General features: G+C 27.3%; 3 protein-coding genes across 3 annotated transcripts; 1 reads left to right on the top strand and 2 right to left on the bottom strand.

Moving 5' to 3' along the window:
- Positions 1–38: 38 nt before the first annotated feature.
- LOC127290709 (regulator of nonsense transcripts 2) lies at positions 39–6839 on the top strand. The gene is made up of 4 exons (XM_051319465.1): positions 39–423; positions 1040–1603; positions 2059–3627; positions 3724–6839. Exons 2-4 carry the CDS (start codon positions 1116–1118, stop codon positions 5093–5095), a joined length of 3429 nt encoding a protein of 1142 aa, XP_051175422.1. The 5' UTR covers positions 39–423; positions 1040–1115; the 3' UTR covers positions 5096–6839.
- Positions 6740–8684, bottom strand: LOC127290694 (methylosome subunit pICln). The gene is made up of 5 exons (XM_051319445.1): positions 8566–8684; positions 7896–8041; positions 7615–7794; positions 7284–7367; positions 6740–6831 (listed from the first exon to the last, which is right to left on the bottom strand). The coding sequence occupies exons 1-5, from the start codon at positions 8682–8684 to the stop codon at positions 6740–6742; spliced, it is 621 nt and encodes a 206-aa protein (XP_051175402.1).
- On the bottom strand, positions 8567–13937 carry LOC127290711 (protein VAC14 homolog). Its single transcript, XM_051319468.1, has 8 exons — positions 13652–13937; positions 12988–13369; positions 12196–12790; positions 11540–12114; positions 11332–11450; positions 11096–11175; positions 10606–10934; positions 8567–8692 (listed from the first exon to the last, which is right to left on the bottom strand). The coding sequence occupies exons 1-7, from the start codon at positions 13753–13755 to the stop codon at positions 10618–10620; spliced, it is 2172 nt and encodes a 723-aa protein (XP_051175425.1). The 5' UTR covers positions 13756–13937; the 3' UTR covers positions 8567–8692; positions 10606–10617.
- Between the last annotated feature and the right edge of the window lie 66 nt (positions 13938–14003).

The raw sequence follows: 14003 nt of genomic DNA, 5'->3' as shown, positions 1-14003 counted from the left end.
GTGGTAGGAGGAGAATACGTGAACCGAGCTTCGAGTCCATGTCAAAATTGCAATATCAACAATACCATTGAATTTGGTGATTTAAAGGATTTGTAATTTTGCAAGAAACCATATAACCAACAAGAAAAAAATTATATTTGTAATTGATATTTCCTTTACAATACAATTAATTTTTTTAACAACAGATCAATTAAATAAAACCATAAATTTAAGTCTATACTTAACTTTGCTTGTCATAATTAAAAGTGTCAAGTTTAAAATATCTAATTTTATATCCTAACATAAAGAAGTAGCTATAAAGAATAGTATATGTCAATTTTTGATATAAATAGTGCTTTTAGAAAAATGGTATAAAAATATATCTAAATAATAAGAATTATTACGTTTAATAACAATTCCCATAAGAATTAAAAAATTCATTTGGTAAGTACAAAATATTTGTTAAATTTTTTTTTCTGATTTTTTATATATAGTAATGAGATAAATGTAAACAGAATATTTCATTTTCAAAAACCTTAGAAAAAGTTAATGGAGTTATAGGAAACTATAAATCATCTTGAATTGCTTAGTTCTTTTTACATTTACCCTTGTAATCACAAATTACTCTGAAATTTTGAGGTAAATGTAAACAATAATTCTTTTTAAGAAGGGTTTAATAAGAAAGTTATCTTAAGTATATGTACCTATTATTTTTAAGGGATGGAAAAAGTTATATTAAAATTTTTATTAAATTAATAATAATTTAACATTAACAATTTAATTTCATGTACTAATAAAACATTTTAATTAACTTTGATAAAAAACTAATAAGATTTTTCACTTTATCTATAACATCACACAATGGAAATACATAGTATATTAATGAAATAGGAACAATTTCTGTCTCGATTTACTATAAAAACATATTGGTAAAAGTGATGTTTACATTTACTCGAAGTAACTCTATTCCGATAAATTTATTACAACAATAATTTACACATTGTAACATGTTACGTGTAGAGTAATGAATATAAATTTCAATATCTTTAATTTTCTGCAGTGCTAACATTTTACATAGTCAGTGTGATAAAGAGAAAATTCTGTGAAAATTTTATAAATAAAAAAAAAAAAATACAATGTCTGAAACTGAATTAAACGTGGAGGAAAATGCTGATCCAAATGTTATTACCGATGAGGATAAACAATTTCTACAAGATTATGTGAAGGAGGCGGAATTAAGACTAGCAAGTAAAGAGGAAATTCGAACTTCTAATATGAATGTAACTAGACCACCTGAATCATATTTCACCACTCTTGACTCAAGTTTAAAAAAGAATACAACCTTTGTTAAAAAATTAAAGAATTTCAGTGCTCCACAACTTAATAGTGTTCTTAAGGATATGTCGAATTTAAATTTAACAAAATATGTTAGTGAAGTTGCGAGTGCTTTAGTAGAGGCCAAACTCAAAATGACTGACATTATACCCGCTATTAAAGCTTGCAGCTATTTACATCAAACTTATGCTGAATTCTCGTCTCATCTTTTTGAAAATTGGCAAAAGAGTTTGTCTTTGAAGATAGGAGATAAAATTTCAAATCCCAGCAAACTGAGAGTTGATCTCCGGTAAGATTTTAAATTATTTTTATAAAATGTTATTTAAAATTTTTCTTTTAAAAAAACTTTGTTACAAAAATAAAAAGAATCGAATTATTTTCATATATTACTATACATAAATATGATCTTTCTTCTTGATTACCACTGTATAAAGAAATAATATAAATAGAAATTGTTACAGAAGTTAAAATTTTAATTTAAAAAAAAATTGAATGATTAATTAATTTAATATTGTTACTTCAAATAAACATTTATATAAAACTTTTAAGTATTCATAAAAATATATTCTAAATGTTTAATTTTTAAACAATATATTGGTTTTTTTTCTTCCCTGTTCTATGGAAAAGTATTAAAAACATGGCAACCGTTAAATATTTCTTAATGCAAAATTTTCTTAGTGTAGTCAATATTATTGTAAAGTAAAATTAATCTGAAAAATTGAATAAAATTATTTTCTTCTTCAGGTTTTATGCTGAACTCGTCAACGCTGGTATATTTACACATAAGCAGGGGCTGTCTCTTTTGGGATCCGTTTTAACAGTACTAATCAATATGGATAAAGAAGAACATAGTAATGTTAGTATAATACTAAGCTTTTGTCGTCATTGTGGAGAGGATTATGCAGGACTAGTACCTAAAAAAATTCGTATATTATCAGAAAAATTAAATGTCTCTTTACCAAAAAGTAAACTTCTTTCTCCTGATAAACAACAAAATGTTAAGCTATTATTGAGAGATTACTATAATTCTCTATGTAAACATTTGCTCAAGGATCATAAAGATTTGCAAGCTTTTGAGAGGCAAAATCGTAAAATTTTACAAACAAGAGGTGAATTGAGCAGTGAGAGAAAAGAAAAATTAGAAGCTCTACAATTTTCTTATGAGCGTATTTTAACAAATGTTCAAAGTTTCTCAGAAACTTTAGACGAACCAATGTCGGAATTACCAATGGATATTGAAGTTAAAATGGAAACTGAAGAATCTTTTAAGACAAATGTTGAAGGTGAGGAATGTACCATAATTGAAGATTTATGGGGTGATGAAGAAACGAGAAGATTCTATGAAGTTTTACCAGATTTAACAGTTTTTTTACCTGGTTCTTATTTGAGGGAAATTGTTAAGCAAGACCCACCAATAACTGAAGAGACGCTAGATGAAGAATTAACATTTGATGAATTAGAGGAAATTGAGAAAGTAGACGAACCTGAACAAGAAGTGGAAGAACCTCAAATGTCGAATATTAGTAATAAAATTCTTTTGGACGCTTTTTTCACACACCTTCCAAATTGCGTCAACCGTGAGCTAATAGATAATGCCGCGGTTGATTTCCTCATGAATCTTAATACTAAGCACAATAAGAAAAAATTGATAAAAGCACTTTTTGGTGTTTCGCGTATTCGTTTGGATTTATTACCATTCTATTCGCGACTTGCTGCAATTCTTTATCCTGTAATGCCAGATGTTGCTAATGATTTGTGTCTTATGTTAAAACATGATTTTAAATATCATGTACATAAAAAAGATCAAATTAATATTGAATCAAAAATAAAAGTGGTCAGATATATAGGAGAACTTGTAAAATTCAAACTCTATTCGAAAATCGAAGCTTTATATTGTCTAAAAGTCTTGTTACATGATTTTACCCACCATCATATAGAAATGGCTTGTAATTTATTAGAAACATGTGGAAAGTTTCTATTTTGTTCGGCAGATTCACATCAAAGAACGAAAATTTATTTAGAGCAAATGATGAGAAAGAAGGCTGTCACTGCTCTTGATTCTAGATATGTAACTATTATTGAAAATGCATATTATTTTGTTAATCCTCCCGAATCGACTGGTGGAATTACAAAAAAAGAAAGACCTCCAATTCATGAATTTATTAGAAAATTGATGTATCAAGATTTATCGAAAACTAATACTGATAAAGTTCTTAAATGGATGAGAAAATTGGATTGGGAGGATGAGAGTATTTCTTCTTATGCTGTGAAATGTTTAACTGCTGCCTACAATGTCAAGTACCTGAATATAAGGTAATCATTTGATTTTTTTTTCTATTTACGGATGTAAAATTAATTCAACAAAATTATATTTTATTATAATTTTTTAAAAATTATTTTTTTGTTTAGATGTGTTGGCAGCTTGCTAGCAGGACTTGTGGCACACTATGAAGCTGTTGGACCCTACGTTGTTGATGGAGTTTTAGATGACATAAGAGTATGTATGGAAGTGAATCTTCCTAAATTTAATCAGCGTCGCGTCGCTATGGTGAAATATCTTGGAGAGCTTTACAATTATCGAATGGTAGAAAGCGGCGATATATTTAGAACTCTTTATCTTCTAATAACATTTGGTGTTAGCACAGAGCAAGGAATTCCAAGTATTCTTGATCCACCTGAACATTTATTTCGTATTAGACTTGTTTGCACTCTTCTTGAAACTTGTGGACAATATTTCAGCGGTGGATCTAGTAAGAAAAAACTCGATTATTTTTTAATTTTCTTTCAAAATTATTATTGGTTCAAACGCACAAATCCCATTTGGACTGCCGATAATCCCTTTCCAGTCGATATTGATTATATGTTTCGTGATACTCTCGCTATGTTGAGACCAAAAATGCAACTTTTTGAAAGTTACAAAGAAACTCAATTTGCCATTGAGGAACTTCGAAATAATTTATATCCATCTCTTGTGGCGTCTATTAAAAAAGATCAACAATTTGGACAAAGTGAAATGGGCGTAATTCCTGAAGTTGACGAGGAAACATCATCAGCTGCAAAAAATGGTAGCGGCGATGCAAAAGGAATGGTCGATCTGCACTTTGAAGAATCTGAGGATTATTCGGAAGGTCTATCTGACGATGAATGGGATGTTGATGCTGAACGAGATGAAAATTTGGGAACACAAGAAAATACACAAGGTGATCAAAGTTTATCTGAAGGTTGCAATGACATGGCAATTATGGATTCATCAGAATTAAATGCAGCATGTCCATCAGGGCCAAAAAGAGTTAGTTGTCCAGAGGATGATGATTTTTTATCAGCACTCGATAAAATGGTATCGGATAATATTCAAGATAGAATGCGTGATTCCGTGAAACCTCAACAAGTTGATATTTCTGTTCCTCTTCATGTTAGAAGTACAAAAAAAACATATGAACAATTGCAAGAAGGTCCCTCAGATAAGACGACTGTTGATTTTGTTTTAATGTTGAGAAAAGGAAATAAGCAGCAGTATAAAAATTTGGCAGTGCCCGTTTCATCTGAGTTAGCTATGAATTTGAGAAATCGTGAACAGGAACAAAAAGAGGAAAAAGAACGTGTGAAAAGATTAACACTCAATATCACCGAAAGACAAGAGGAGGAAGATTATCAAGAAACTATTAATCAAGGAACTAGACCAGTTACTGTTAATTTAAATAGAGAAAGAAGACAGAAATATAATCATCCTAAAGGAGCACCTGATGCAGATCTTATTTTTGGACCAAAAAAAATCCGCTAAAGTAATATTTGGTTATTTAAAAAAAACTAATAATTCTTTTTGTTTGAGAGCATAGTCGAACTTTACATTAATTGTTATCTTACTTACTTTTAGTGAACTATGCTTATTATATATATATATATATATATATAACTTGTGATAATGTAAATATCTATTCTGATAAAATTTAATTAAACAAGCAAGATTTATTTAAAATTCAATTTTCTTCAAATTCAAAGTATATTATGTTTTTATATTTTTAGAATAATTTATTATTTTTTAAATATATCCGCGATATGCAAATAAAAAATTTCCTTTCCCACAAGACACAAAAAAGATAGGTATGTGAAAGAATTTCTAAAAAGGGAAAAATCTGCTAAAATGTCGTAATTTATTCAAGCGCTGTTACATTGTCTAACTATAGAAGTAATTAAAATTTCGCAGAAGATATGATCAATTTTTTTTTATTTTTCAAGCATTTAAATGTTTAATGATACACTTGTTGAAAAGGGATTAAACCTATAGTTCGAGTTGAAGTTAAGCTATACTTAACACTTTTCCCTTGCTTTAAAAATTCTGGTTATTCTTAACTAAAATGCAAGTTTTAATTACAAATTAAATTCGTGATTATATAAACTGTAATTCTATTTTTTTTAAATTGAAATTCTAGTTAATAAAATCATTTCTATTATTAAATATCAGGGGGAAATTATTGTTGGGGAAAAAAGAAAATTAGCTTAACTTGAATTCCATTTAGATAAATTAAACATATCTTTCGGTATGAATTATACTCAGTTTGCAAACAGAGAATAAGTTATAAATAAAATGTGTATTGAGCAAAAGTTTTAAAAATCAATTATACTAAATTTGTATACTAAGTTAAAAGAATTTCATAGTAGACAATTTAAGTATATTTGAGAAAACAAACAATTGCTTCTTTCTTTAAAAATATTAAACATCTTTCACAAAATTACAAACAACAATCATACAAAAAGGAAATGTATTTTGATATAATGTGTATCAATAACGTTAAAAAAGAATTATTACTTTCGTTTCCGAAACTATATTAACTTAGCATTGCGCGGTGTAAATTATTCTTAAAAAAGATAGAGTTGTTACAGTACAGATATATATATATATAAAAATCTAAAAAATTTTGTGACTTATTTAAACATAGATTTTTTCTCAAAAATGAAGTTCATTTTGAAAAAGCCAGTGATTGATTAATACATCAGATAAATGCACATGAATATTTTGTGATATAATGAGTATTTTTTTTTTAATTTTAAAACTATCGTTTTCTTGCCTGGGGGTTTTAAAATACATAGAAAATTTCCCAGAATCTTTTTTTTTTTTTTTTTGATCAGTTCTTTTTCGTTTAGTGCATCAAGTTTATATAACAAAAATAACTAAACAACACCGTTATACGGTGCAAAATTATTTATTTTTTTTAACCTAAAAATAAGCACGTACAAAATTAATATAAATAAAGTTTTGTGTTTTTTTTTAAATGTGTGGAGTGTCTATATATCATACCACATTTTCAGTAACGATATTATTTTTTGCAAATAAATTGAGTTTGGTATTTGTGTAAAAAATAAATAAAACCTACTCCAACAAAATGCAAAAAAATATCAACTGCTGTGTGCTTGCACTTCAAATATTTTAAAGACCTTCTTCTGCGTCTTCAAATTGACCTGCTTCAACATCCATAGCTTCTTCTGCTTCGACTCCATTATGATTTTCTCCAACCGTTTCTGAAAATTTATTGTTAAAAAATTAGGTATTATACTGTTGTTGAAAAATCATGGAAAAGTCTAGAAATTTTTATTTAAAAACAAAATAAATTTCATTTGCAAGCAACATTTAAAAATTATTTTAAATTAATTGTTTTTATTTTATATTTCCTAACTTGCATTAATCAATTAGTTACAGTTATTTAAATTTTAGGAGATAAATTTAATGAATTTTTTGTTTAAAACATAAAATGTAATAATTTCTTTAAGTTTACTAATTTTAAGAATAGTAATTTCTATTTTTCTGACTTTAGTTAAAGAGATAGAACATTCTCTCAATTTTGCTGTGAATGAATAATAAACAAAAATTTTTTCAACATAAATAACAGAATTATAAATTGAAAATCAGTAAATTTATATTATTTTTAAAAATTAAAAATATAATACATTAACAAGAACTATAAAATAAATACCTGCAGATAAAATATATGGAGGTGCATCACCTGCGCAATATTCAAATTCATCTTCTTCTGCATCTTCGTAAATATCTTCTTCGGCTAAAAGAAGAATGTAAAAAAAAACTTTATATGTTTTCAGAAATTGTTATAAATGTTAAGAAAAAAATCAAAAAATATGTGTAAATATTCATAAAAATTATTTAAAAATTAGTGATCCATTCGAGTGATTTGATCAAAGAAAGAAGGAAAGATTTATTTATTCAACTTTAACAACCCAACGATTATTATGTATACATAGTTAAATTAATATTTTTTCAATATTATTGATGTTAATGTAAAAAGTTACCATCAGAACAACTGTCTTGTGGATCTCGATGAAGTGACTGGCATTGACTCATTGCTTGAAACATAGCATCTAAATTATTTGTATTGTCAGGTGCAAACCTCATTTCTGTCATAGGTCCATCTGAGTCATCATCATCGTCGTCGTCATCATCTGAATTACTTTCAGGTGTTTGCGCTTCGTCTGAGTAAACAATTTATTTATTTAAATTAATAAAAATTTGTACAATTTATTTTTATTAATAATTTTTGTAACATATATAAAAAATATTGAGAAAAAATTACCTGGAAGATCTACTTTAGCATCTACCATTACGTATAGACAATGTCGAGGATGAACTTGGTCGTCTCGTGAAATTGCATGAAGGGAAATATGAGGATATTCCAATGAAAATCCCTGTCGTGTATCATTTTTGATCCAAGAAAGTACGCTGTCAATAAATAGTCATTTTAATGCAGTTTCACCTTTTACGTTAAATAACAATAAAATAATTATAATTAGACATGATTTAGCGAACTTTTAAAGACCCAACTGGAACAATCTAGGAAGTCCCACCAATAGTTGTGAGTGTATTCACAAATTTAATCTCGTTTGATAAATTTATTTTTGTTATAGAAAGAATAAAATAAGGACAGACAGAAAAGATGACAGAGAATTATAAAATTGGACTTGAATAGAAAGGAATTAAAATTATCTCAAATTTTCTAAAATTTTTAATTTATTCTATTTATTAATACAAAGAATTCCCTCTTATTTTCAATATCACCAGAATTGTAAAGAATATTTAAAAAAATAATTCTTTTCTATTCCAAAATGCAACTTGTATTCCATTACAGTAGAATATATTTTGTAAATTAAATAATTAATCCCTTATAGCACCTTGACATTCAGGATATCCTACAATTTTAGACGATCAATTTGTCCTAAAATGAATGTTTTTCTTATAAAACACACCTTTCAGTTATGTAAAGCGTTCCCTTTCCAACTTCTCTGTCATTAATGTATAAAGTTGTGTGCTCCTCTTCATGTCGCACTCCCTCCTCTGGAGCCAAAAAATTACTAAGCACCACCATTATGTTATCTACAATATAAATATTATTTTCATAATGTATTATTGAAAAAATACCGCTCAGTATATAAAATTTAACTGAGATTCTGAAAAGGCCTATAATAAAATCTTAAACCAATTGAATTTAATTGTTATAAAAAAATCGTGTAATTAAATATTAATTTGCTTTTATACATATTTTTATCAAATTTAATTCTACTTATTTATTATTTTTTTTTATTAAGTATTGCTTTACCGCGTTTTTAAAAAAGCTCTACTTTCTAAATATCTTGAAAGCAATATTAAAATCAAAATGCATTTTAGAATAATAAACATAAATTTAATAGGACTTTTAAAAAAGTTGTGCATCTCAGACCTGAAGATTATTTTTAAATTTACTTAATGGTGATTTGTTAAATTAACGAATTAAAGGACTGAATAAAAGTTTCAAGTTAATTTCACTAAAAATTGCGTTTCTCATCTATGTGTGTACTTTGCCGGGCTTCATACTTTTGTACCCTCTTTCTACGAAACGTTTTTTTTCTTTTTTTTTCTTATGTTTAATAATAATCAATATTGACCGAATCCATCTCAAATCATGCAGGCAATCCGATGGTATATTGAGAATTAACTTGACAAATTTACCTCACTTGTGGCTACCCATAATACAATAACATAATAGTTGAAATACATTTGTTTACAAGTATCCAATAAAGTTCATTTTAAATTTCACGAAAATCAAACATAATTCACTTAACCCTCTTTAACAAAACACCGTTCATGTTTTTAAAATAAATGTTAAAATAAAAATGAATTACAAAAAAAAAAAAAAAAATTAAACATATAAGAAAAATTTTAAAATTGCAGTTTAAATTTATTTCTTATGTAGTGTAACATGACAAAAAATGCGTCTGCAACCTCAAATAAATTTGATGCTGTAGTTTACTTGAAGACAAATTTTAAAATTAATTTATTATTTGCAAAATATATGAGAAACGAATAACTATTCCTTAGATTCTACTTTTAAGAAACTATACTTATTGAAAGAACATGACACACGAGAATTATAATTTTTTATGCAAGAAAGCGATATTCAAATAATATTTTAAAATTAAAAGTTGAATTTCCTTAATGTCGTGTTTAAAATTATAGACTTTTATTTAAAATTGGAAATTATTATTCTGTACTGATAATTTTTATAAACAGATTCTTTGACAAGCCTCCAATAAGCGTGTGTTAAATGTATTATTTTAATGGATTACTTTACACCACTCAAAATTACTGTTCACTTTTGTTGATTAAATGACTCCTTTTCTTTAATAAATCACAGCACAACACCACTGTTAATAATTATAATGTGTTTAAAAAATCCTAAGAGAATCAAGCTGCGCAATGCATATAATGTATATTTTACAAATAAGTAGACTACTAGTGACAGGAGGAGAATGAAATTTTAACAATAAAGTTACTGAAAGTTACTAAATTTTTACTAGAGCAGGGTGCGGTAGTTGACGAGAATTATGACTACTAAATGGGGAGTGGGGAGACAATGGAAACCAACCATGAGACTGGTTAAGGGTACATTTACACCTATGTTCCGGATAAAATATATACATACACATTAATATAAACCCAAAAGACACACAAGGCTTGGAAACGAATTAATTCTGTATGAATTAACGGGATTCTAAAAGATTAAAATTCAGCTTCCGAATGATACAGATTGATTTGGAAAGAATTTTTTTTTTATTTATATGTATGAATACACGTGCGCAAATTCGTATTAGTGTGGGGAGGGAGCTAAGGTTGGCTTTCTTACATGATTTTTTTTACAAGTTATTTAAAAAAAAAACGCAAATCCCTAAGATACTTTTTAATTTTCTTACCAATAGAAGATAATTATATTAATAGGCAAACCAATTTTGTTCAATAATAATTTACATGACCTATTTGAATTATTATAAAATGTCTGTAAAAGTTGATTCTCTGTCAGTCAGCATATTAATTTTTAACTTGTGCTTTTGTTCCTTATGCCTTTCTTGAACTCCAATGAAGTGATTTAATAATCTCTTAAAATCAATATTGTGTTTAATAAAATCTTCTTCTCGTAAAACATTTTTTGTCCTAGATACAGGATTGAAACTGGGAGGGATTGCTGTTAATCGTCGATGCAATGTGTCAAATGCTTCACTTTGCGGAAGTATCATTAAAAGTCCATACAATGCATGCACCAAGGATTCATTTCTTTCTCTTTCCAATAACTCTAATCGAACATCTGAAAAATGTTTTTAATTTAAATGCTAATTTCAAACCACTAAAAATTTGACCTAATGGAATATGGCAATTAACCTATGTGGGGGTGTAAGTCCGCATAGCCCTAATATAATTTTAGTTTATATGTATAACACAAACAATAAATAAGATATTTATACATACATGTGAATATTGGGGATTCGATAAGTTGTACTAATTTATCAATTTCCGTTAAAAATTCGACAGTTACTTCAATGTTTCCACTGCACAATAGTTAAGGTTAATATAATTGAGAAAAATAACTTTTCAAATAGATCTTAACCAAAAATATGAGTTTCGACTCTGAAACGGACTTGTTGGATAAGCGCAGAAAATTGTATTACAAAAACAATATGAAATAATTAAATATTAAAGGATACAATGCTTTAACAAGCTCACAAGCATGATTGTAATTCTGTGTTAAAAGGCAAAGAGATACAGTTGCTACTGGATTGTGACTCCAAGATTCATAAAGGCAGATGAATAAGTTGCAACTTTCCTGAAATATGAAGAAGAAAAATGAAATCTTATCATTATAGTAGCTAAACTTACAATGCAAAAAACGGCGGTTAATAAAAGTATTATTACTTCTGAATTTAAATCCTTTAATTTGTTTCGTAATTCAAATAATTCTGAGCTTGTTAAAAGAATGACATTTAACGTTTGAATCATTAGACCAGCAAACCTTAAATTTTGTTCTTCCAATAAAATTTCTGCTATAGTTTTATATATATTTTCTGCACTCAATAATACACATAATTCTCTTATTATAAAAGCACCCCTTTCTTCTAAAAGATGTCTATCAGTTGAAAATAATCTTAATAAATTAATAATAAATTTCGGAAAATATTTATTTTGCACAGCTGAATATGATTTTCCAGTTGTTGATTCAGGATATTTTGAACCAATTATTTCAGCCAAAACAACTAAATTTTGTTGCACTACTTCGTCTGAACTATCACTTAAGGTACGCATTAAAACAGGAAACAAATCATCTAAATGATGAAACATTTTATCTGAAATATTTGTAAATAAATGATGTATCCATTTTAATACAGCCACTTTTGTTTGAACTGATGTGTGCATAAGATGTTTGGTAAGAACTTCCACGACACTCGAAAGATTTAAAGTATCAATTAATAAACGATTTTGAGTTTTATCACCTGTAAAATTAAGAAACATTATACATCTAGAATAGAACCAACCGACGGATAATGTAACTAAAAATAAATTATTTTATTTACCTGAAATATTTTTTTCATCTTTTACAGTTTGATGCTCACTTAAATGTGATGTTTTATTTGATACATCAATCGTTTCTATAGTTATTAATTTCATAAGACTGATGTTAACTTGCGTTGCTGTTTCTTTAATGTTTTTTCTAGTATCAACATCGTAGGCTAAACATGGCAAAACTGCTGTTAATATTCCAGAAACATGAGGCAACATAAGAGGACCAGATAAATTTACAAATTCTTTTATCCACGTTATTGCTGTTAATTGTAAAAGATCATCAGTACTTTGAGCATGAGTAATGAGGATATTTACCATGCCAGAAAAATCTACTCTAGATGAGTTGGATTTGATTGAACGTAAAAATTCACCAAGAACCGTATCAGTAATTTTTTTTATTTCAGGAGCTGGATCTTCAAGTATTTTAAATAAACCATCAAGAATTTCTGGCAAAAAAATAATAAAATCTATTTCAGGTACTGCATCCAAAACTGATACCCAAGAAATCACAAATTGTCTACCAAAAGAACTTTTAGTATAAATACGTTCACGCAACGATGGCATAAATCCAACTAAATCAAACATTCCACTTTCAGTTACAATATCCTAAAAAGAAATACTTAATATTTGTACGTAGAAGAATTAAAATTCCTCATAATATTCATTATAAAGTGTTAGTAATTCAACTGTATGAATTTCATAAACTTTAGTATATACTCAAAGTCCGATGTAATATTTTAATCGCTTTATTGAAAATATACCATCAAAATATATTAAAATTTAAAGGTTATAAATTTGTATACCTTCATTAATCTGTCTAAAAGTTCAGTGGCATTCTTAATAGTTTGCTCAGAATCACATGCCAATTTGCTAAGTGCAGCAAAAATATCTGTGAATTGTGGTAAAACAGCTCCCCTTGCAACTTTAACAACATTATAAAGACTTTCGCAAGCATAATATCGTACTCTGAGGTCAGGATCACAAAAACACGCAAGAATTGGATGTATTAGATCTTCTGTATATTGACCGGTATCTTTACCAAGACCAACGGCCATAGCTGCAAGTCCAATTAATCCTCCTTTTCGACTGTGAGGATTTTGAGAAGTTGCAAAATCTTGACCTAATACTTTCAACAGACGTTTTATTTGTGAAGTATTATTATGAGCAGAAAATTCTTTTACCATCCTAAAAAAACAATGAATAATAACAATAATAATAATGATGATAATAATTTTTGTGTTTAAATAAATTTGTTTGTATAAATTTATTTAGAATAAAATATATTCATAATACCAATTAAAATTGTTGTTTAACATTTTAAAGCAATGATATTAATAATTATAGTTATTTTTAAAAATATTATTAATATAATACTAAAAAATGTTAGTTAGATCTGAAAACCATGTAAAAATTTGTAACTTAAATATTGTAAATATATATATATACCTATATAGTATATAACCTTACTTTTCTATCTCCAAAGCTGCAGCTTTTCTTTTTTCATATAATTTGTCACTAAGAGATCGAACACAAGCTGCACTCAATGGTGCATAATCTCTTTCAGTTGTCATTGTACTAATTGAGTTTTGTATTCAAACAATATTGGTGCTAATAATATTTTTTAATAAAATAATTGTTGACATACACCTTCCCAAGGTGGGGAAGCTCAACCAGATCAAAACAACAAATAAAATGTCCTTCAGGTTGTTTCCACAATAGCTAAATCGAATCGTCGACAGTTGCTTTACGTACCCTAACTTTAAGTTAAAACTGGTTAAAACGTTTTTAAAATTCTTGTAAGACATTTCATTTTTTAAAA

This window comes from Leptopilina boulardi, unplaced genomic scaffold (assembly GCF_019393585.1).
Source record: "Leptopilina boulardi isolate dan_hultmark-lab unplaced genomic scaffold, ZJU_Lbou_2.1 LbouV2_80, whole genome shotgun sequence".
NCBI lineage: Eukaryota > Metazoa > Arthropoda > Insecta > Hymenoptera > Figitidae > Leptopilina > Leptopilina boulardi.
Note: the sequence above shows the minus strand (reverse complement) of the source record. Positions and strands in the feature narration are given on the sequence as shown.

What these genes read in the sequence shown, in the direction of transcription:
- LOC127290709 (XM_051319465.1), top strand. Translation starts at nt 1,116, where the DNA reads ATGTCTGAAACTGAATTAAACGTGGAGGAAAATGCTGATCCAAATGTT. An exon ending in AAACTGAGAGTTGATCTCCG is followed by an intron (nt 1,604 to 2,058) that starts GTAAGATTTTAA and finishes TTTCTTCTTCAG; the next exon opens with GTTTTATGCTGAACTCGTCA. An exon ending in GTCAAGTACCTGAATATAAG is followed by an intron (nt 3,628 to 3,723) that starts GTAATCATTTGA and finishes TTTTTTGTTTAG; the next exon opens with ATGTGTTGGCAGCTTGCTAG.
- LOC127290711 (XM_051319468.1), bottom strand. Translation starts at nt 13,755, where the DNA reads ATGACAACTGAAAGAGATTATGCACCATTGAGTGCAGCTTGTGTTCGA. An exon ending in TAAAGGATTTAAATTCAGAA is followed by an intron (nt 11,451 to 11,539) that starts GTAATAATACTT and finishes TTCATATTTCAG; the next exon opens with GAAAGTTGCAACTTATTCAT. An exon ending in TGTGAGCTTGTTAAAGCATT is followed by an intron (nt 11,176 to 11,331) that starts GTATCCTTTAAT and finishes ACTATTGTGCAG; the next exon opens with TGGAAACATTGAAGTAACTG.
- LOC127290694 (XM_051319445.1), bottom strand. Translation starts at nt 8,684, where the DNA reads ATGGTGGTGCTTAGTAATTTTTTGGCTCCAGAGGAGGGAGTGCGACAT. An exon ending in ACAAGACAGTTGTTCTGATG is followed by an intron (nt 7,368 to 7,614) that starts GTAACTTTTTAC and finishes TTCTTCTTTTAG; the next exon opens with CCGAAGAAGATATTTACGAA. An exon ending in TCCATATATTTTATCTGCAG is followed by an intron (nt 6,832 to 7,283) that starts GTATTTATTTTA and finishes ATAAATTTTCAG; the next exon opens with AAACGGTTGGAGAAAATCAT.